The sequence below is a fragment of the Coregonus lavaretus genome (genome assembly GCF_964263955.1).
Source record: "Coregonus lavaretus genome assembly, chromosome: 9".
In the NCBI taxonomy this organism is placed as follows: domain Eukaryota; kingdom Metazoa; phylum Chordata; class Actinopteri; order Salmoniformes; family Salmonidae; genus Coregonus; species Coregonus lavaretus.
The window spans coordinates 37792582-37816812 of record NC_139996.1 but is presented as its reverse complement, the minus strand read 5'-3'; the positions used below and the strand labels follow the sequence as shown (position 1 = coordinate 37816812).

The following is a 24231-nucleotide window of genomic DNA, read 5'->3' as shown; positions in this document are numbered from 1 at the left end:
TACTGATAACAAGTTCAAACAGGTGCCATTAATACAGGTAACGAGTGGAGGACAGAGGAGCCTCTTAAAGAAGAAGTTACAGGTCTGTGAGAGCCAGAAATCTTGCTTGTTTGTAGGTGACCAAATACTTATTTTGCACCATAATTTGCAAATAAATTCATTAAAAATCCTACAATGTGATTTTCTGGAAAGAAAAATTCTCAATTTGTCTGTCATAGTTGACGTGTACCTATGATGAAAATTACAGGCCTCTCTCATCTTTTTAAGTGGGAGAACTTGCACAATTGGTGGCTGACTAAATACTTTTTTCCCCCACTGTATTTGCTATATTTGGTCCCTCTCTAAAACTCAAATCCTATGTAAGCTCATCAAACTCTTCCAGACACACTCGCCACAGCTAAGTATCTACAGTGGCTTGCGAAAGTATTCACCCCCCTTGACATTTTTCCTATTTTGTTGCCTTACAACCTGGAATTAGAATGGATTTTGTGGGGGTTTGTATCATTTGATTTACACAACATGCCTACAACATTGAAGATGCAAAATATTTTTATTGTGAAACAAGCAAAAAAAAAAAAAAAAAATTGAGCGTGCATAACTATTCACCCCCCTCAAAGTCAATACTTTGTAGAGCCACCTTTTGCAACAATTACAGCTGCAAGTCTCTTGGGGTATGTCTCTATAAGCTAGGCACATCTAGCCACTGGGATTTTTGCCCATTCTTCAAGGCAAAACTGCTCCAGCTCCTTCAAGTTGGATGGGTTCCGCTGGTGTACAGCAATCTTTAAGTCATACCACAAATTCTCAATTGGATTGAGGTCGGTGCTTTGACTAGGCCATTCCAAGACATTTAAATGTTTCCCCTTAAACCACTCGAGTGTTGCTTTAGCAGTATGCTTAGGGTCATTGTCCTGCTGGAAGGTGAACCTCCATCCCAGTCTCAAATCTCTGGAAGACTGAAACAGGTTTCCCTCAAGAATTTCCCTGTATTTAGCGCCATCCATCAGTCCTTCAATTCTGACCAGTTTCCCAGTCCCTGCCGATGAAAAACATCCCCACAGCATGATGCTGCCACCACCATGCTTCACTGTGGGAATGGTGTTCTCAGGGTGATGAGAGGTGTTGGGTTTGCGCCAGACATAGCGTTTTCCTTGATGGCCAAAAAGCTCAATTTTAGTCTCATCTGACCAGAGTACCTTCTTCCATATGTTTGGGGAGTCTCCCACATGGCTTTTGGCGAACACCAAACTTGTTTGCTTATTTATTTTTTTAAGCAATGGCTTTTTTCTGGCCACTCTTCCATAAAGTCCAGCTCTGTGGAGTGTACGGCTTAAAGTGGTCCTATGGACAGATACTCCAATCTCCGCTGTGGAGCTTTACAGCTCCTTCAGGGTTATCTTTGGTCTCTTTGTTGCCTCTGATTAATGCCCTCCTTGTCTGATCCGTGAGTTTTGGTGGGCGGCCCTCTCTTGGCAGGTTTGTTGTGGTGCCATATTCTTTCAATTTTTTAATAATGGATTTAATGGTGCTCCGTGGGATGTTCAAAGTTTCTGATATTTTTTTATAACCGAACCCTGATCTGTACTTCTCCACAACTTTGTTCCTGACCTGTTTGGAGAGCTCCTTGGTCTTCATGGTATCGCTTGCTTGGTGGTGCCCCTTGCTTAGTGGTGTTGCAGACTCTGGGGCCATTCAGAACAGGTGTATATATACTGAGATCATGTGACAGATCATGTGACACTTAGATTGTACACAGGTGGACTTTATTTAACTAATTATGTGACTTCTGAAGGTAATTGCTTGCACCAGATCTTATTTAGGGGCTTCATAGCAACGGGTTGTGAATACATATGCACGCACCACTTTTCCGTTATTTATTTTTTAGAATTTTTTTAAACAAGTTATTTTTTTAATTTCACTTCACCAATTTGGACTATTTTGTGCATGTCATTACATGAAATCCAAATAAAAATCCATTTAAATCACAGGTTGTAATGCAACAAAATAGGAAAAATGTAATGGGGGATGAATACTTTTGCAAGGCACTGTACGCAAGGCACACTGGCTACAGCTAAGTATCTACACAGGGCACACACTAAGTACGTATCTACACCTCGCTACAGCAGGAGATGGCAACCCATGTCAGCTGACTCAGTGTGGCACTGTTGTAGAATGGAGGGAGAGGAGAGGAGAAGAACTGGGGTAAGATAATGAGGTCAGAGCTGTACGAAGGTTCAGTAGGAACCCCAAATAAGACACATATAGCCCAGCATTTACTGCAGTTGTCTGGGGGAAGGACAGAGATTTTTTTATTTTATATACAGGAACAATAGCAGTCACTGCTTTACTTTGCAGCTGTGCTAAAATACAGTGAGGAGAACATGGGTAGCATATGTCTGTCTGTCTGTGAGGAGCAGAGAGGACAGGGGAGCACATTTCGAGGAACACTGTGTGAGAAGAGAGATTGACCTCAACCATTCTGTGCTAGAAATTGGAATTGCCTCTAGAGCAGTTATCTGGTGCATACAGTACTCAGGTTAACCCATATATTATGAGAGGGAAGGTTTTTTCCTTGTAGAACACAAAGACAAAAGTTACTGTAAGAGGTAAGATACCAAGCACTAATGCATAGTCAAAGAATAATATAGACAACATATATTTTGGACAACAAACACTCTCTCACACATGCACACACTCACAAACAGGGGCAAAGGGAGACCAAAGTAACAGTAGACAGAAAGAGATGTTTGTGAGATGTCCTAAATAGGGTAAATAAGCTTTCAGAGTCCCTGTGTCATGTAGGTCATGTTTAAAACAGAATAATGTCCTCCACACATGTGCTGCTGATGAGGCACTGATACCGGAAACAAGCATGAATCATCTCCGGCTCCGCTCAACTCCATCTTGATGTAACTTATTAAAAAGAGGCAGCTTACATGTGTCATCCTGAGGATTAGTGAGACACCTTGTGTCCCAAATGGCACCCTATTCCCCATAGGGCTCTGGTGAAAACTAGTGCACTATATAGGGAATAGGGTGCCATTTGGGACTGAGCCTCTCTCTCATGCCTTGCCATGTCTTCGCTATGCCTTAGTCAGGCCATTCTAGGTTATTTAAGGTTGTAAGCATGGCCCCTTTTACAGTAACATAAGGTTAGCAGCTTTTCTCAAGACAAATACACTGAGTGTACAAAACATTATGAACACCTGCTCTTTCCATGACATCGACTGACCAAGTGAATCCAAGTAAAGGCTATGATCCCATATTGATGTCAATATCCACTTCAATCAGTGTAGATTAAGGGGAGGAGATAGGTTAAAGAAGGCCTTGAGACAATTGAGACAGGGATTGTATGTGTGTGCCATTCAGAGGGTGAATGGGCAAGACAAAAGTTTTAAATGCCCTTGAACGGGGTATGGTAATAGGTGCCAGGCGTTGGGCTTTTATGGTGACCATATTACCGCCACACCGGCAGTCTTGAGTCATGACGGCAGTCAAATTCCACGTGACCGTTTAGTCAAGGTAATTAGGCTTTTCCAAGCTCTGATGCTGCAAACTTGCTAACTGCCTAGTACTCAGCACTCTATTGTCCCTCTAATCACTCTGACATCAATGCAAATGTTATCCAAAATATAATCAAACACTTCATGAGTGCCCATGAGCTCATGTTGCGCAACATTTCTATAGGCTATGCAATTGCGTGAGAAAACAGAGTGATGGCCTCTATTAAAAAGAGAAGGATCCTATCAGCTAGGCCTACTATATTTATTTCTCAACTTTCCTAATATTAAGCACTGCTTCTCTTTACAACAGGTGTATAGCCTACCTGGCTGGCATGAAAATGAACCACGTGAAAAGCGTCCTCCATTCGCTATTTAAACGCATAGATGACGTATTTTTTTCCGCTGCCCCTGTTTCAAGGGCAGGTGCATGATAATGGTCAATTTTAAATCAAAACAAATTTCACACATAAATTATTTAGTATATGTAAAGACAAGATTAAATCAAGAATAGTGTGATGGGTGACAATATTAGCCTATCACTTGTGGATTATATATTATCACTTGTGAATGATGCCCAGCTTAAGGCAAACAGCGCATTAATTTTTTGGCGACTTCTTCAAATCATAGTCGCACACCTCATGTAGCCTAGCCCATAGGCCTATATTTTTTTATAAGGTTTGTATCACAACTAAAGTGGCCAATAACTTCTTAAAATAAAGCACATTAATCTGCTTTACAACTGGTATACATATGCAGCGCGTGAGTTTCAAGTTTGGGGAAGATAATTTTCACCATAAAAATGCACCTTTATAATAAAAGCAATACATGCATAATCGCATTTGTGGTCACGTTTGAGAATGGTGTTTTCCTGCTAATGGAACATTCGCGCTTATAGCCTACTGCCGTGTGTGCATTGCTGCGCTTATAACGTGAAGAAATAGCCTAATAGTTTAGCAACATTTTAAGCTAAACGTTCTCATATGTTGCGTCAGGCTCATTGCTTAAAACAGGGTTTTTTTATGCAAGTGGTTGTATTAATTTGGGATCTATCGCACCCCACAACTGTCCTAGACTATGATTGGAATATTTATTTCTCGCACAAAATAGAATAGGTCAACTTTCCTACTATGGGGGATAGTAGATGGACATAGGCTAGTGCTTTTGCTGTACGGCAGGCCTACTCATCTTGTTGGCTGACGAAAAGTAAATGTGGATAGTTCTTCCAATATCTTCAATATGCGCCTCGGAATTGGATAAGGACGTGTGCAGTTCCGTCCCCGATGTGTCTGTCTTCACTTGTAGCCTGTGAGAAAGACCAAATCACATGACAGAGAGCCATGTGAGTGAGAGGTGCTTCGGCATGCAGCCGGGAGAAGGGAATTATAATTATTATATTCAGCCCAAGGGCACAACGGCCACTGGCCATAAAAGGCATGGATTTTTTTAGGGGGCATTACGGCCACACAAAGGGGATGCAGCCGGGAAATTCGAGGTATTATCAAGTGCTTGTCAAATTGTGAACGAGAGACTGATGAAGTGTGAACAGCCTGCGCAAAAAAACAAAGCAGAGCGCATGCTTTTCATATGACTTTTTTCAAATCATCATTAGAGTCGCATCATGCAGCCTTAGAATGTATTAAAAAATCAAAAAATATAGCCCAACGTTTGTATCACAACTCAATTTACATAAATAACTGTAAATTAAGCATATAGGAGTATCTGTTTCTTTGTTATCCGCACATCACAGAATAGCTGCATGTGCGCATTGTTTGGAAAAAATATCCTTTCTATTTTATTCAGCTATCTTCAATTGTATTCTTCATACTATTAAATAATGCCACGGAATTCTAAGCAAATCTTGTCTGCTGAATGAACTAGTGTAGCCCACAGCCATATGGCATAGACAGATCTATCACGTTTCAGGAGAAGATTCAGATGCAGACAGTGTCGAAGTAACAAAAGTTTATTACAAAAACAGGGGGCAGGCAAATGACAGGTCAAGGGCAGGCAGAGGTCAGTAATCCAGATCAGAGTCCAAAAGGTACAGAACGGCAGGCAGGCTCAGGGTCAAGGCAGAATGGTCAAAACTAGAAAACAGGAACTTGAAAAAGACAGGAGCAAGGGGAAAAACACTGGTCGGCTTAACGAAACTAAACGAACTGGCAACAGACAAACAGAGAACACAGGTATAAATACACTGGGGATAATGGGGAAGATGGGCGACACTTGTAGGGGGGTGGAGACAATCACAAAGACAGGTGAAACGGATCAGGGTGTGACAGTACCCCCCCACTAGGGGCGCCACCTGGCGTCCTACCTGGGCGCATACCTGGTTGACCGGGGTGCCGGCGTTGAAAGTCAGCGATGAGGCCTGGGTCCAGGATGTCCCTAGCGGGGACCCAGCGCCTCTCCTCCGGGCCATAACCCTCCCAGTCAACCAGGTACTGGAATCCCCTGCCTCGAGGTCGAACCTTCAGGAGACGCCTCACCACGTACGCCGGTTGGCCGTCGATGACACGGGGGAGAGGGGTGGGCCTGGAAACAGGAGACAAAGGGCTGTGAGACATGGGTTTGATCCTAGACACATGAAAAGTGGGATGTATACGTACGGGGCAACAGAAGACGAACAGCAGAGGGGCTAATGATCTTGAAGATTGGGAAAGAGCCGATAAACTGGGGGGAAAGTTTGCGGGACTCCACCCGGAGGGGCAGATCTTGGGTGGACAGCCATACCTTCTGCCCGAGACGATACCGGGGAGCCGGGGTCCGGTGTCTTGTTGTCGATACCTGGAAGGTGGTCTTGAGAGAAGAGCCGACCGGGCTCTCCTCCAGGTACGACGACAGCGGCGGACAAACATCTGGGCCGAGGGTATGCCAACCTCTTCCTCTTGCTTTGGGAAGAGCGGGGGCTGATAACCCAGGGAACACTCAAAGGGTGAAAGACGTGTGGCAGAGCAGGGAAGGGTGTTGCCGGGCGTACTCGACCCACACTAGTTGCTGGCTCCAGGTGGTGGGGTTGGCGGAGACCAGGCAGCGCAGAGTCGTTTCCAGGTCTTGGTTAGCTCGCTCCGACTGGCGGTTGGACTGAGGGTGGAAACCGGAGGACAGGCTGGCCGACAACCCGATGAGTGTGCAGAACGCCTTCCATAACCAGGACGAGAACTGAGGACCCCGGTCGGAGACCATGTCCACTGGGAGTGCATGGATCCGGAAGACATGCTGCAGCATGAGCTGGGCCGTGTCTTTGGCAGAGGGTAGCGTAGGGAGAGGAATTAAGTGGGCGGCTTTGGAAAACCGGTACACAACTGTCAGGATGGCAGTGTTGCCATCAGATGGGGGAAGACCCGTGACAAAGTCCAGGGTTACGTGAGACCAGGGACGGTGAGGAACAGGCAGAGGTTGGAGGAGACCAGCCTAAGCTTGCCGATGAGTCTTGTTCTGTGCACAGATCGTGCAGGCGGCGACGAACGTGGAGACGTCAGGAACCATGGTAGGCCACCAAATGCGTTGTCGCACAAAGGCCAGGGTCCAATGGGACCCCGGATGGCAGGCAAGCCTGGAGGAGTGGGCCCTCTCCAGGACCGATGAGCGGACAGCGTCAGGAACAACGCTGGGACAGGACTGCCCCCACTCCGACATCCGAAGTGTCAGCCTCCACCACGAACTGGCGGGATGGGTCAGGATGAACCAAGATGGGAACAGTGTTGAAACGGTGTTTGAGGTCCCGGAACGCTGGGTCAGCAGCTGGGGACCATGTGAACGGAACCTTGGGAGAGGTGAGTGCAGACAGGGGGAAGCCACGGTGCTAGAACCCCGGATAAAGCAGCGTTAAAAGTTGGCAAACCCCAGGAAACGTTCCAGCTGCACTCTGGACGTTGGCTGGGGCCAATCCACCACCACTCTCACCTTCCCGGGATACATCTGTACACTCCCTGCAGCGATGATGTAGCCCAGGAAGGGGATGGTGGAGCGATGGAATTCGCATTTCTCCGCTTTCACAAAAAGCTGGTTCTCCAGGAGGCGTTGGAGTACCTGTTCGACGTGGAGCACTTGTTCTTGTGCAGAGCGGGAGAAGACGAGGATGTCGTCGAGGTAGACGAAGACGAACCGGTTCAACATGTCACGGATAACATCATTAACCAGGGCCTGGACCACAGCTGGAGCACTGTTAAGGCCAAATGGCGTGACCAGATACTCTTAGTGACCGCTGGCCGTGTTGAAGGCAGTCTTGCACTCGTCCCCCTCCCGTATCTGCACCAGGTGGAGGCGTTCTGTAGGTCCAGCTTGGAGAACACGTTGGTCCCCTGGAGTGCCTCGAATGCCGAAGAGATGGGTGGTAGGGGGTAGCGGTTCTTCACCGTGATGTCGTTGAGGCCCCGGTAGTCGATGCACGGGCGCAGGATTTTGTCCTTCTTCTCCATAAAGAAGAACTCTGCACCGGCGGGGGAGGCAGAAGGACGGGTGAACCCGGCAGCTAGGGAGTCCTCAATGTAGGTCTCAATAGCCTTGGTCTCCGGACCCGACAACGAGTACAGTCGTCCCCGGGGCGAAGTGGTGCCTTGGAGAAGGTCGATTCCGCAGTCGTAGGGTCGGTGCGGCAGAAGCGAAGTGGCCCGGGCCTTACTGAACACCTCCCGGATGTCCTGGTACTCCGCGGGAATGGTGGAGAGGTCCGAGGCAACTTCCAAGCCCCCAGGAAGACGTCCCGGGGCAGGCTGAGCTGACTTCAGGCAATGAACATGGCAGAACGGGCTCCAGCCCATGATGGCACCAGTAGACCAGTCAATAAAGGGGTTGTGTCGCTGGTGCCAAGAGAAACCCAATACCACGGGAACCTGAGGAGACTTAATTAGCAGGAATTGGATCGTCTCGCTGTGGTTCCCTGACACTCGTAGATTGATGGGGGTGGTATTGTGGTTGACCCGGCCTATAGAGCGACCGTCCAGCACTCTAACGTCCATAGGAAAGGAGAGGGGCTGAGTGGGGATAACCAGATCGGACACCAGGGTAGCGTCCATACAGCTCTCATCGGCCCCAGAGTCGATGAGTACCCAAAGAGATTTCGACTGGTTCCCCCACATCAAGATGGCATGAAAGGGGGTGCGAGTAAGGGGAAAGAAAAAGTTATCTGTATGGTCCACCAGAGTACTCGCTCCTACCGGTGAGCCTGGTCTTTTAGTGGACAGGTGGACACAAAATGACCAGTAGTCCCACAATACAGGCAACTCTTCGTGTGAAGCCTGTATTGCCGTTCGGCTGGAGACAGCCAAGCTCTGCCTAGTTGCATCGGCTCGGGAAGAGGTGAATCGGCAGACTTCGTAGACTCTTGGGGGAACTCGGTAGCCTCAGAGGCGAGGTGGAATCCTTCCTCTCAATCCTGTAGTCGCCCATCAATCCGAATGGTCAAGGCGATGAGCGAGTCGAGATCCGATGGTAGTTCCCGGGCTGCAAGCTCGTCCTTTACTTCCTCCGATACTCCGTGCTGGAACGTGTCGAACAGCGCCTCCGGGGGGCAGGCAAACGACAGGTCAAGGGCAGGCAGAGGTCAGTAATCCAGATCAGAGTCCAAAAGGTACAAAACGGCAGGCAGTCTCAGGGTCATGGCAGGGGCCAATAATCCAGGGTGGTGTGACAAGGTACAGAACGGCAGGCAGGCTCAGGGTCAGGGCAGGCAGAATGGTCAAAACCGGGAAAACTAGAAAACAGGAACTTGAAAAAGACAGGAGCAAGGGGAAAACCGCTGGTAGGCTTAACGAAACAAAACGAACTGGCAACAGACAAACAGAGAACACAGGTATAAATACACTGGAGATAATGGGGAAGATGAGCGACACCAGGAGGGGGGTGGAGACAATCACAAAGACAGGTGAAACAGATCAGGGTGTGACAAGATCAGGGCCTAACATAAGGACAACTCAGAGTATGCTATTCTGTTTACATTTTACATTCTGTTCTTCTGAAATAGATTACATTTACATCATATCATGTTTCTTTAGACCTGTCTAAAATAAATAATGGATTTATTGTGAAGGTGTAGGCTATATATCATGGATTTATTATACTTTTTTAAATGTAGATGTTCCGAAGGTCTGCATCAGTAGATTGTAGGCTATGTGTGGAAGTCAGGAGATGCTAAATGTGTTTATGTTAGTTAACAGTCAATTACCATGAGACCGGCAGTTATTTGCTTGACAATCACCGGCTGACAAAATGTCATGACCGCCACAGCCCTAGCCAGGCGCACCGGTTTGTGTCAAGAACTGCAACGCTGCTGGGTTTTTCATGCTCAACAGTTTCCCATGTGTATCAAGAATGGTCCACCACCCAAAGGAACTGTGGGAACCATTGGAGTCAACATGGGGAAGGTGTTCTTAATGTTTTGTACACTCAGTGTAAATTCAGTGTGAATAAATGTGTTGGATAGATAAAGGTGTGAGAGGAAGTTAGCTCCTGAATGTGTGCTAGAGAGGAAGTGGGTTACAAGGCGTTACAAGGTGAGTGCAGTTTGTGTGAGAAAACGTGTCTGTGTTTGCATTAGAAAGAGGGTTCAACAAGTATAGAGACAGTGTGCACGAGTTAGTGTGAGAGTCAGAGAGTGGTGAAATAACTTATTTGAATGTGTGTGTGCGTGTGCATGTGTGCGTGTAAGATGTTGTATTAAGAGGGAGGAGGGGTGCCGGCAGGAAGGCCTTTGTGTGTCTGATGTCATGGAATGATTAGTGTCTCTGTGAAATCAGAAGTGGTGTTCTTACTGCTGCGGCTCGGTGGGATATACAGTGCATTCGGAAAGTATTCAGACCCCTTGACTTTTCCCACATTTTGTTACGTTTCAGCCTTATTCTAAAATTGATTAAATAAAATAATTTCCTCATCAATCTACACACAATACCCCATAAAGCATGGTGGTGGCAGCATCATGTAGTGGGGATGTTTTTCAGCAGCAGGGACTGGGAGACTAGTCAGGATTGAGGGAAAGATGAATGGAGAAAAGTACAGAAAGATCCTTGATGAAAACCTGCTCCAGAGCTCTCAGGACCTCAAGACTGGGGCGAAGGTTCATCTTCAAACAGGACAATGACCCTAAGCACACAGCCAAGACAACGCAGGAGTGGCTTTATGGACAAGTCTCTGAAAGTCCTTGAGTGGCCCAGCCAGAGCCCGGACTTGAACCCGATCTAACGTCTCTGGAGAGAACTGAAAATAGCTGTGCAGCGACACTCCCCATACAACCTGACAGAGCTTGAGAGGATCTGCAGAGAAGAATGGGAGAAACTCCGCAAATACAGCTGTGCCAAGCTTGTAGCATCATACAAAAGAAGACTTGAGGCTATAATCGTTGCCAAAGGTGCTTCAACAAAGTACTGAGTAAAGGGTCTGAATACTTATGTAAATGTGATATTTCAGTTTTTTATTTTTAATACATGTGCAAACAAAGTCAAGGGGTCTGAATACTTTCCAAATGCACTGTAAATAGACAGAAAATCAGTACACCTCAACCCAGGACCACAGTACATATAGATCAGATCCATATTTGTCTTACACGCCAACCCTACTGTGCTACTGTGTGTGTGTGAGAGAGAGAGAGAGAGAGAGAGAGAGAGAGAGTATACTATACTGCTTTGGCAATATCTACAAATTGTAATTCATGCCAATAAAGCCATTTGAATTTGAGAGAGAGAGATGATCACTGCATTCGTTCTAAATTATGAAGCTCTAAATGAACTCATGCAGTGCTCTGGGTAACAGTAACACTGAATGGAAGAATCTTCCTATCCTCCCTCACGCTGCCTCGCTTCCCTTTCTCTCTCATTCTCTCTCTCTCTCCCTTTCCCCCTCTCTCTCTGTTTCTCAATCCTTCGTTCCTGCAGTTGCTAGGACAACGGTCCAGGAGAGGGCTAGTTCCCAGTGTAGAGCAGGATATGGAGCGCTATCTCCAACCCACCCCATCTCACCTCACCTGCCTCCTCACCCCCACCCTGACCACACCCCTCTCCAACACCCACTAATGTGTCCTACCAAACACACCAGGCCAGCCAACACTGTCGACACATGGCTAACTAAACCTAACAAACAGAAAAAACGTACAGACTATTACTCACACCATAACTCATACAATATCTCTCTTGCTCACACACATACACACAGACACAGTGCTGTGAGTTCTCTGACATGTCCGGCATGGCTCTAATGCCAGTGCGAAAAGAGCCAGAAGCAAAAAGAAACAGAGAGAGACAAAAACAAATCAATAACCATCGACATGCAATACTGCACCAAGACAGTTCCTGCACAAACAAGGAAGAGAGAGAGAGAGAGAGAGAGAGAGAGAGAGAGAGAGAGAGAGAGAGAGAGAGAGAGACTAGGAAGAATGGTAAAGGCAAAACGGCTTTATGTCGGCATTATGTCATGCGAGCTTAAACAGAAGTATCCATTGTCATCAGGCCTCTATTATTTTATGAGACCACAGTAGCATGACAGAGAAAGATGAAAGCATGGGGCTGTCTGTCTGTCGTCATATGTACTGTACAGTCAGTAGGCTACCTCACCAGACTGCAGAGAGGAATCTGAGTCTAACCTAGGATCGAAGATAGGTAAAGCATATGGCAGAGATCAATGAGAGAGCAGCCAGATGAAAACAGAGAGAGGAGACAGTGATTATGGCTGGGATACAGGGTGGGCTCATTGTTTCTGCAGGTGCATTATTTATTAGGCTATCCCAGCTTGCCAGACTCTTACTACTTAGAGGACCTGACCTCAAACAGAGTGGGTCTTAGGAAAAGGGAAATTGGCCATCTATTATATTTTAAGCACAACAAAAAAGCTCTACATTCCAATGCACGTACAGTACACTCACAAAGTCAGTCACATCAACTTCCGCCCTGCAGTTGCTTTCAGGAATTTATTTAGTTTTTTTATTATTATTATTATTATTATTATTATTATCTCCCCCCTACAGGACGGCCCATGCGCGGGGGAAGGCGGAGGCGGCCGTGGGAGCTGGCCAGAAGGCCCAGGAGGAGTGTCGCCTCGCCAGGGTCACCGCCAAAGGGTTCTCCCCCTCCTTCCAGCACCGTGAAAACGGTGAGTGTGCCACCACTTGCTGCCATGATCACCATCCCCATGGCAACCATCAATACAATACACCAGAAGCACCAGTTTTGAAGACACACAGTAGTCTTTTGATAACCACAAATGCCAATACACTAATGCTATTAGTCTATTTGACACTTACAGTGTGTCACTTTATGTAATCAACGTGAAATGCTGAGAGAAAATATTGTATCAAAGTGAGGCAACCACCCCATTGTCCCATACAGTGCCTTGCAAAAGTATTCATCCCCCTTGGCGTTTTTCGTATTTTGTTGCATTACAACCTTTAATTTAAATGGATTTTTATTTGGATTTCATGTAATGGACATAAACAAAATAGTCCAAATTGGTGAAATGAAATGAAAATTCACCCCCTTTGCTATGAAGCCCCTAAATAAGATCTGGTGCAACCAATTACCTTTAGAAGTCACATAATTAGTTAAATAAAGTCCACCTGTGTGCAATCTAAGTGTCACATGATCGGTCAAATGATCTCAGTATATATACACCTGTTCTGAAAGGACCCAGAGTCTGCAACACCACTAAGCAAGGGGCACCACCAAGCAAGCGGAACCATGAAGACCAAGGAGCTCTCCAAACAGGTCAGGGACAAAGTTGTGGAGAAGTACAGATCAGGGTTGGGTTATAAAAAAATATCTGAAACTTTGAACATCCCACGGAGCACCATTAAATCCATTATTAAAAAATTTAAAGAATATGGCACCACAACAAACCTGCCAAGAGAGGGCCACCCACCAAAACTCATGGACCAGGCAAGAAGGGCATTAATCAGAGAGGCAACAAAGAGACCAAAGATAACCCTGAAGGAGCTGCAAAGTTCCACAGCAGAGATTGGATTATCTGTCCATAGGACCACTTTAAGCCGTACACTCCACAGAGCTGGGCTTTACGGAAGAGTGGCCAGAAAAAAGCAATTGCTTAAAGAAAAAAATAAGCAAACACGTTTGGTGTTCGCCAAAAGCCATGTGGGAGACTCCCCAAACATATGGAAGAAGGTGCTCTGGTTAGATAATACTAAAATTGAGCTTTTTGGCCATCAAGGAAAACGCTATGTCTGGCGCAAACCCAACACCTCTCATCACCCTCAGAACACCACCCCCACAGTGAAGCATGGTGGTGGCATCATCATGCTGTGGGGATGTTTTTCATCGGCAGGGACTGGGAAACTGGTCAGAATTGAAGGAATGATGGATGGCGCTAAATACAGGGAAATTCTTGAGGGAAACCTGTTTCAGTCTTCCAGAGATTTGAGACTGGGACGGAGGTTCACCTTCCAGCAGGACAATGACCCTAAGCATACTGTTAAAGCAACACTCAAGTGGTTTAAGGGGAAACATTTAAATGTCTTGGAATGGCCTAGTCAAAGGCCAGACCTCAATCCAACTGAGAATCTGTGGTATGACTTAAAGATTGCTGTACACCAGCGGAACCCATCCAACTTGAAGGAGCTGGAGCAGTTTTGCCTTGAAGAATGGGCAAAAATCCCAGTGGCTAGATGTGCCAAGCTTATACAGACATACCCCAAGATACTTGCAGCTGTAATTGCTGCAAAAGGTGGCTCTACAAAGTATTGACTTTTGGGGGGTGAATAGTTATGCACGCTCAAGTTTTCTGTTTTTTGTCTTATTTCTAGTTTGTTTCACAACAACAACAAAAACGATTCTGCATCTTCAAAGTGGTAGGCATGTTGTGTAAATAAAATGATACAAACCCCCCAAAAATCAATTTTTAATTCCAGGTTGTGAGGCAACAAAATAGGAAAAATGCCAAGGGGGGTGAATACATTCGCAAGCCACTGTATGTCTCCTGAACATGTAACTAATGGAGAGAGATAGGAGAGAATGACAAAGTAAATCGGGTGTCAGTGTCAGGCGTGTGGTTTCTGTACAGTATGTGCTCGGGCCCCATGGGACCAGTTACCCACAGTGCAGTGCAAGCCATGAGTGATGGAGGCAGTAACAGGAAGCTGGAGGGAGGTCAACAATGACCTTTCCAACCAGCCCACGCAAGGCAGGCTGACTGACACACACACACAAACACATACACAAACACTTCCTGACATATACTGTCCCTAACTTGTTTTTTTTGTCCACGTACCTGACGATACCTTGATAGCTGGTTTTAATGTCATGACATTATAAAGAATCACAGTAACAGATTCCCTAGAAGGCTGGGTTTATCCTCAGAGCCATGGCAACAGAGTGTCCTAACCGCTCTTTAAAAAAGGGTTCATTTCAACAAGCTGCTATGGGCAGATAAAACATAAGGTTTCTGTACTTGCGTAACCCCGGTTCTCTGATATTATGAGTGAGATATCTCACATGATTCACCAGAATCTCAGAAGCTCAAAGAACCAATCACACACGTCTGTCGGAGACAGACAGGTCGAGTGGCAAAAGAGTTGAGTCCCTTCCCTGATCATAAAGTGACAGTAGGTGTGCTCTGCTCCACAGAATAATCCTGACGGATAGTCTGTGTAAGAGAGGGGACCAAATGCCACCCTGGCGGTTGATATAAGCTACCACAGTCGTATTGTCCGTTCTGATCAAGACGTGAAAATTCCGAAGGGAGGGTCAAAAGTGTCTCAGAGAGAGAAACACTGTCAGCAATTCAAGGTAATTTATGTGAGTAATGCAGAGTTGTGGGTTCCACACTCCATTTATTGCCTTCCCCTCATGACCTGCGCCCCAGCCTGTGAGTGACGAGTGTGTCGTCATCACTTTCCTCGTTGCCACTACCCCTAGGGGAGTGCCAGGAACGAAGATTGAGGGGCTCTTCCAGTGACGGAGAGCCAAGAGACATGTGGAGGTCACCTTTATCTGAAGACTGAGGTGACGCCGTGTACACGGAAGTCTCTCATCCTCAGTAGGCCAAGAGGTACCACTGAGATGGTGAACGCCATTAACCCAGTGTTCAGTTCGTCAACAATAACTATGATTAAAAATACTCGTCAACTATCTATTTTTCCTGAGGAAAACGAATTATGATAACAAGACCAGATGCACTGAGAAATACGATAACTATTACCAATTACTTTTCATTTTTGTTGACGAAAATGTAACGAGACTAGAATTCCACGTGAGACTAATGGATGTTCAATTTGACATGAAGCTCCTTTTCATCTGTTTTGTTCAATCATAAGCATGCATCTCTTTGCAGAATATATAATGCATTCCTCTCATTGGCCGATAATGTGTATCTGTTGCGCAGGCTGATTGAGTTGATCTGGATCGTGGGCTAGTAGCCTAGCTAGTTAGCACAATGTTAGCCAAAGAAAGCTAGCGCTTTGTTGGTCTTGCATCGAAGAAAACTGTGGCTCTCAACCGATAAGCAGTGAAACTAGGACAGTCGGTCTAGTCAACGTGGCACTGTAGTGGTTTGAGCTAAATGAGAGAGCGAGCTAGTAATTCTACCCTTCCAGGTAGAAAATCTAGTCGGCAGGATAGTTAGCCTTGCGGCAAGCTAGCCAGGTTAGCTAAGCCTTGCAGCTAAGCTAGCCAAGTCTCAGTAGCTAGCAATGTGATGCTAGCTACCACAGGAGACAAAAGGAAGAAAAAGCAGAAAGGCTAATTCTTTCCTGAAACGAAAACTCGTTTTGGTAAAGTCACCCAACACAGAAGACAGGAGCTGAAAAACCTGCGTTCGGCGGCGTAACCTCACGGCACACCTGCGAACAGTTGAACAGGAAAACAGGTCAAGTCGTGCCGAGGAAAGCTTAAAGTAGGACTCTTCTGTGAGGAAGAGATGTGAGAATGATCAGAGGGCGGGTGAGTGGCTCTTGATGATGAGGGGAGGGGCTAACCTCATTTGCCACTCAAACCTTTTGCATACATTATCTGTGCATTTGTACATGATAAATTAGCCCATTGAGCACTATGGAACCCTGGAGATCCTCAAGGAACCCTGGAGTTCTTCAAGTAACCATTGCAGTCAATGGGTTCATATTTGCACCTTTGGTTAGTTGAGGGGTTCTTGGAGGAACTTTAATGTTTCAATGTAGCACAGGGTTCCTATAGGAACTATTTTGCTGGCACATGCAGAGCACTTTGAATGTATTTATCTGTTGGATTTTGTTGTGCTGCCAGACTCAGAAGGTTTTCGGCGATGGCTTTATGGGATAGCTAGAAACTTGTAAACAATTACCCATTCCTTTATGAGTACTATTTCAATAGCAATGTTAAATAATACAACATTGGCTGTCAAGCCAATGATATTATATGACTGCTAATTCCAAAAAGTGATGGTAATGACGTTTGTTTATGAAGATTGATGATTGATGATTTGATTGGGTGTTGACTTAGGTCACTAGCTAGCTACAGTATCTTCAGCCTAGCTTTTAGCTAGCTGCTCTGTGTAAGAGTAACAGCAATAATATTGTAGCGGTGGCAGCCTATCAGAAGATTGGAGGCTTGGCTTATTGGAGGCATGGCTTTCAGATAGTTATTTTTGTCCACCCGTGATAGTAAATGTCATGCCTGTTCTGTTGTACTGTTATTAAAGGCCAAGCTTGTACACTATCAGTTCCAAAGCCTTGTAAAGGCTTACATAAGTGCATGTGATACTAAGAGACAAATAGTTGTATTGTCATTATAGGTTAAGGTTGTACACTGACAGTTCTGAAGTCTTGTTAAAATAGCAATCAATTTTTCAGATAGCCACCATTTTGTTACAATAGTGTCAGAAGAGGCATAACAGCGCACCCAAGCCTTGGTGACGAAATGGTGACTATCTGAACAATGGATTGCTATTTTAACAAGACTTCAGAACTGTCAGTGTACAACCTTAACCTATAATGACAATACAACAGAACACATGAACAGGTATGACATTTACTCTCACAGGTGGCCAAAAACAACTATTTGAACGCCACGCCAATACACCACGCCTCCCATCTTCTGATCACAAAAAGGTTAATGTTTGAAACTTTTCAGAGGGGTTCCTCGAGGAACCTTTTTCAAAGGGGTTCCTCTAAGAACCTTTTCAGAGAGGTTCCTCAAGGAACCTTTTTGAATTTAAAAGGTTCCCCCACAGTGGCAATCGTTTTGAACCCCAAAGGTTCTTCAAGGGTCCTTTTCTTCTATGAGTGTGCTGTGCTGTGTTGCACAGGATAAAGATTGTGTGAGTGCTGTGACTGTCTGGGTGCAGATGTCTAGGAGACAGCGAGGTAAGGTAGGCAATGCAGAGAAAGAGAGGGGTGATTAGCGTAACTGAGTAGAATGCTTAACCAGCTCCCGATCTCTCACAGGTTCTGCTGACTTTGTAAAACCTGAAAAAAGGCAGAGTCTAGTCTACAGACAGGACAAGGGTGGTCACGAATAGTCTGTCTACTTTAAAGAGGTATTCTGTGCTGTATGCATGATTGCATAATAGAATGGGGACGTCAACTACACGCATCTCAGGAAAGGAAATTAGGTCATTTAAAGTCAATGTGTGGGGTTATGGTTCCTTCCAGATGCACATCCCTTTGATTTCCTTAACATTATACTGACATCATCTGGTTGACGTTAGCAGTACAGTTGTTCATGTCATCATGGGGTCAGTTGGTTTCGCCCATAAAACAGAGGTTGGACTACATGCATACAAAACAGAGAGAATAGCTAAATCATTCTAAATCATTCACTTTGAAATGGAACTATGCCAATGTTTTGAAATGTGACTATCCCAAAGTTGTGTGTCATGCTGTCCTGACTCTTTATCTCTCTCCCTGTGTCTCAATCTCTGTGTCTCTCTCCCTGTGTCTCTCTCTCTCTGTGTCTCTCTCCCTGTGTCTCTCTCTCTCTGTGTCTCTCTCTCTCTGTGTCTCTCTCCCTGTGTCTCTCTCTATGTGTCTCTCTCCCTGTGTCTCTCTCTCTCTCTCTCTCTCTCTCTCTCTCTCTCTCTCTCTCTCTCTCTCTCTCTCTCTCTCTCTCTCTCTCTCTCTCTCTCTCTCTCTCTCTCTGTGTGTCTCTCTCTGTGTCTCTCTCTCTGTGTCTCTCTCTCTGTGTCTCTCTCCCTGTGTCTCTTTGCTGTTGGTCAGGAGTAGAGGTCCGAAGGCCAAAGCATCAGAACTCCAGTGAGAACGACATCGAGGTGATCTCCAGTGGCACGGGGCCAGACAGTCCTGAACTCTACATAAAGGGCACCACGCCCCCCAACCTGACCCCTGACCTTAGCCCTGAGGCCAGCCACCCATCCTCACCCCCCTGCAGCCCCACCACTGCCAAGCCACACCGCACCAAGAACGCACGCTTCCTGCGGCAGAGTGCTGTGGACGACACTGTGGGTGGCGGTGGGGGCAGTGGCGGTGGGGGAGGGGGCAGTGGCAGTGGAGGAGGGGGCAGTGGTGGCCAGGAGATCCAGGTGCTGATGGAGGGCCGTGGAGGGGGGGAGTACCTAAGGGCCAACAGCTGGAGCGAGGACAAGCGCTCTTCTAAAGGGGGCAGCAGGGGGGGCAGCAGGGGCAGCAGGGGCAGCAGTCGCTCCACCACCCCCTCTGTCCAGGACGAGGCCAGGGGCCGCACCAATGGCCACGGCCATAAGCACGCCTCCTCCAATCACAAGTCTCGAGAGCATGGCTCGTCCAATCACAAGGCCTCCAGGGACCGATGGTCGGACTGCCCGTCGGCATCGTGGAGGTCCCAGCAGACGCACAGCGGTGACACGCGGCTGCTGGAGCAGGATGAGGAGAAGCTGAGCAACTACGAGATGGAGATGAGGCCGCTGCAGCCCATGGACTCCAACTCCCAGAAGCCCTATGGGTTGGGAGAGGAGAGCCATGGTCACAGTTGTGAGGCCCGCTCCCACACGCTGCAGAGACAGCGGCCTTCTAAGAGCCGGGAGGCCAGGGAGGGCCGGGAAAGGGAGGCGGCACGGCCGTCAGGAGAGTGGGAGGGCATAGAGGGAAAGGATGGTCCGGCCCCAGACTCAATGCAAAAGCTGGACAGTCTGAGCAAGGGGGACAAGTTGGAGGCTCGGCCTCTGCGCAGGGACCTCACCCTCTCCCCCCCACAGAAATCCTCACCCATTGCACTAGAACACGACGATGACAAGAAACTAACCCAGCTCAAAGCAAACTCGGTAAGGACGCCTCCTCTCACCCACACACTCATAGTCACACTTAGTCATATAATTTGCTTGTTGTGTGCACACATGCTGAAAATCACACATGCGTGAGAAATCACTTGCATGCACATGTCAACTGCATTTACACAGCATTCAAACACAATTTTACTGTAATCAATGATAGAAGTACTATAAATGTATAATTACTGTGCTGTATACAGACATAATAACAGAATGAACTCATACTGTAGCTATGTACAGTAGTAAGTGGGAGCATCCCGGGCCCTGATGTAGTCTCCTGATAGGCAAGTGCTCTACACAACACAGACACTGTGGTCAGGCTCTCTAACCTCCCACAGTCCCCTCCACCGCACCACACAGCCTCAGCTAGCTATCTCCCACTGTACTCCCAGCACCTTAGTAACAGCAGATTGGCAAAGTATCTCCTTCCACAAAGCATCCCTGCATTGGCTGCCCCACGCTCTGTTGCTAGGAAACAGCTTATGCCTTGCTTCAGCAGGAGCCAATCAGTGGGTGTGTGTTGGTGTCTGGGGGGGGGTTTGCAGCCGCAGAGAGGCGATTAATGCAGCTGACTTGTGTAAGACAGGTTCACATGAAACATAGATACATTCACGCATAAGCAGACACAGATTCTGCAAGTGATCACATTGTAAAACACCTTTACACAAAGCTCTCCCTATAGTCTATTCTAGCAGCACAGTTAAACATACAGATATCCACGAGGATACTCCAACAGGACACATGGAGCTAATGTCCACGTATCACACAGACAAATGGGATCAGTGAACTGAGCCATCTACACAACCTGTTTGGCATGGAGAGTGCACCACCATAACGACAGGGTCACTGGCATATGAAGTGCATCAATTATACACAATATCCATATCCTTCGGATGAATCATTCAGTAGCATGGTGTAGGGTAAACATAGCTGTTGTTAGAGGATACCAATGATCATGTGAATTACAGTTGAAAGAATTATCTTTATTCAAAATATTTTAGATGTCATGCTATGGACTCAACTTAAGTAACTGCTTTAATAATTTCATAGGTCATTTGTAATGCTCTTTCCCTTTTATGAGTGCTCCAGCCCTATACATTTTCCATGACAGAGTTACAAAAGCTCATCAGTTAGGTGTCCCTAATAGTCTGCGGTTTTAACATGCTGGCTCTCAATAACACTGAGAGACTAATTTACAGTACATGAAAATACAGTATCTCTCAAATGAACCTAATTATACAGAGTAAATACCAACATTAAAGAAAGTACACATTAGCTGTGTCTTTGCTTGTGTGTGTGTACAGTTAGAGCTGTGTGTGTGTGTGTGTGTGTGTGTGTGTGTGTGTGTGTGTTAGTGGGGGAAGTCTGAATTAACACATTCTATTCTCTCCCTCCCTCCTCCACAGGGCTCCAGCTCAATTCTGGTCGTCATGGTGATTTTGCTCAACATTGGAGTCGCAATTTTGTTTATTCACTTTTTTATTTAAAAATGGATTGCCTAATGATTCCTATTATTATCTATGCTATTATTATAACATATTATGAGTATCATCATGACAATACAGCCCTTGGCCATTTTACACTATGTAAAGAGTACAGTAAGAGTATTAACAATATGGGGATAAAGATGGTTCCCAATGCCCAGATTTCAGATAAGCAGTGATCTGCTTTCTCTCCCTGACATTACCTGTTTTTCATCTGAAATTGTTGTTTAAAAAAGGTTTGTAACTTATAATTTAACTTATTAATTTGCTCACGTATGATATGTTATTTTAAATCATTTTTTATTCCTTGCTTGCCTTTTCTCTGTTAATATTGCTGATGTGTGTTTGGGATGGTAGACTCAGATGAGCACTTCTTGTATGATGGTGTAGCGGGTCGAATGAGACAGGATATAATGTATCTTGTCTGGTTGTGGCTGTGTCCACCTGACCTTGGTTCAAATTCTATTTCACATCATTTAAAATACTTTAGCTGTGCTTGATTGAGCTTGACTGTTGCAATGGAAACAATAGAAAAGTCTCAAAAGTGCAAAACCCTGCCTACCTGGTAGTCGAGGCAGGCTAAAGCAAATGCTGAAAGTATTTTAAAGATTCCAAGTAGTATTTGAACCTAGGTGTGTTGTCCACCCAGGTAATACAAGGTTCAAAGGGAGGGAAACGGACCCCGGTCCTACCCACTGCCCTCCAAACCCTCCCCCCTCCCTCCTGCACATTTATACCCTTCTGACACGCTGTTACCCTTCCCAATTATTAGTTCAGCCTCTCACCCCCCCCCCCCCCCCCTTCCCCCTCTTCCCGGTAGTCCCCTCAGGACCTCACACCATATCATGTTACCCTCTTTTCCTTGTTTCATGTAACTCTCCTTTTATTTTATACCCCAACATGCTCCCCTATTCCTACAACAAACCATCTTAACCAAGACTTCCCCAAATAGACCACAGAATGTCATGGCAAGCAGGTGTTTCATGAAAAAGGAAACAACATATAGATATATAGATATAGATATGATTAAATAAAATAGGGCTAAAAAAAACACTTTTGCAACTAGAGATCCTGGTTAGCAACAGGACATGTTTACAATCTGAAAAAGCAGGATGACCAACACAAAATTGCCTCTAACAACTATAGCACCATAAAACCTATCTATGTTAGTAAACCTGTTGCAAATTTAGCAACTTGGGTTAGCAAGATTGAGCCATGTGCAAAGAACTACTGTATATCAACTCTAATCTGTCTGCAACCGGAGTAGGAATAGTTTTGTCTGAAAGGGCTTCTAATATGAAAGATTCTCTTTATAGTCAACATACAACAAAATGAAAATATTATCTAAAGGAAAGAACTCTCAAACACATACACATACACACTGTACAATACCATGTACACAACAGGTACAATACTCACACACATACAGTGGTATGTGAATGATGATAAGCTATATTCATATAAAATATTGACATTCCAAACAACTTTCTCAATGTCTCTCTGGCCTTTAACGCACAGGTTGAACTTTATATGAGGACTAGCGCATGACATTCTGTCAGTTCTCATCCATCTGCTCCTCTGTCCCCTACAGAGCCATTCTCTCTCTCTCTCTCTTTCTCTCTCACTCTCTTTCTCTCTATCTTTTTTTCCTTCTCTCACTCTCTTTCTCTCTCTACAGTATCATGTCTAAAGGTTTCTACCCAAACCTCAACCCACACACCTGGTCTGGTCTGGAGGCACTGGCTGGCTGGACAGTAAGAGGCCCTAGTGCAAGTTCAGAGACTGTTATGTTTCAAACTGCTGCTTTCAAAACAAATGATTTACCAAGACAGAAAAAAAAAAAAAAATATTGAGCTATTTGCAAGACTTCTTAAAAAAAACGCCTACTGCCTTGTTTTATAAAGTTGAAAAAATATATATAAAATGCATGCTCATGTATGTTTTAGTTTTGTATAGATCAACTTTTTGGGGGAAAAATATAAAAGTCTCCTCTAGCCCTCTACTGCTAATATTCCATCCTATTTTTTGGAAGATTTAGGCTTTTCTCCCCCTCCACACAGATTTTATTTGTTGCTAAAACACCAAGGAAAATATGATATTTTTAGAACATTTATTAAGAGGAACATAGTAGAAACAAGCATTCTTTTCATAAGCATAAACTAGTATTTCACTGCCTCTCAAACCTGATTCTTCCTCGCTGTCACTGTCCTCAAGCTCACTGTTCTCACTATCAGAGGGTATGATCCTAACTGCTCCATTAGGCTCCTTTCACCCATAGAATGTCGCTGTGTCCATTGCCTGTGAATGTCAGTGGATATATTGGCAAAAACATTGACCAAGGCCATCCTTTTACATCAAATTACATGTATTTCATTGAGCATGATATTGCCCTGAAAAGTAGCCAAACTGCACAACGTTGCCTGACTGCACAAAGTTGCCCTGAGGCAACAAAAATAAAGCTAAATGTATTTATATATACAGTACCAGTCAAAAGATTGGACACACCTACTCATTCAAGGGTTTTTCTTTATTTTTACTATTTTCTACATTGTAGAATAATAGTGAAGACATCAAAACTATGAAATAACACATATGGAATCATGTAGTAACCAAACAAGTGTTAAACAAATAAAAATATATTTTATATTTGAGATTCTTCAAAGTAGCCACCCTTTGCCTTGATGACAGATTTGCACACTCTTGGCATTCTCTCAACCAGCTTCATGAGGTAGTCACCTGGAATGCATTTCAATTAACAGGTGTGCATTCTTAAAAGTTAATTTGTGGAATTTATTTCCTTCTTAATGTGTTTGAGCCAATCAGTTGTGTTGTGACAAGGTAGGGGGGTATACAGAAGATAACCCTATTTGGTAAAGACCAAGTCCATATTATGGCAAGAACAGCTCAAATAAGCAAAGAGAAATGACAGTCCATCATTACTTTAAGACATGAAGGTCAGTCAATATGGAACATTTCAAGGACTTTGAAAGTTTCTTCAAGTGCAGTCGCAAAAACCATCAAGCGCTATGATGAAACTGGCTCTCATGAGGACCGCCACAGGAGAGGAAGACCCA

General features: G+C 45.3%; 1 protein-coding gene across 1 annotated transcript in view; it reads left to right on the top strand.

Moving 5' to 3' along the window:
- jph3b (junctophilin 3b) overlaps nt 1-21160 on the top strand; it is a gene marked incomplete at both ends in the record, with an annotated part of 40079 nt that extends 18919 nt beyond the window's left edge. The window contains 3 exons of the mRNA XM_084168672.1: nt 12457-12581; nt 18628-19667; nt 21080-21160. Of these exons, the coding sequence (XP_084024798.1) occupies nt 12457-12581; nt 18628-19667; nt 21080-21160 (1246 nt within the window). The remainder of the gene's footprint in view (nt 1-12456; nt 12582-18627; nt 19668-21079) is intronic.
- Between the last annotated feature and the right edge of the window lie 3071 nt (nt 21161-24231).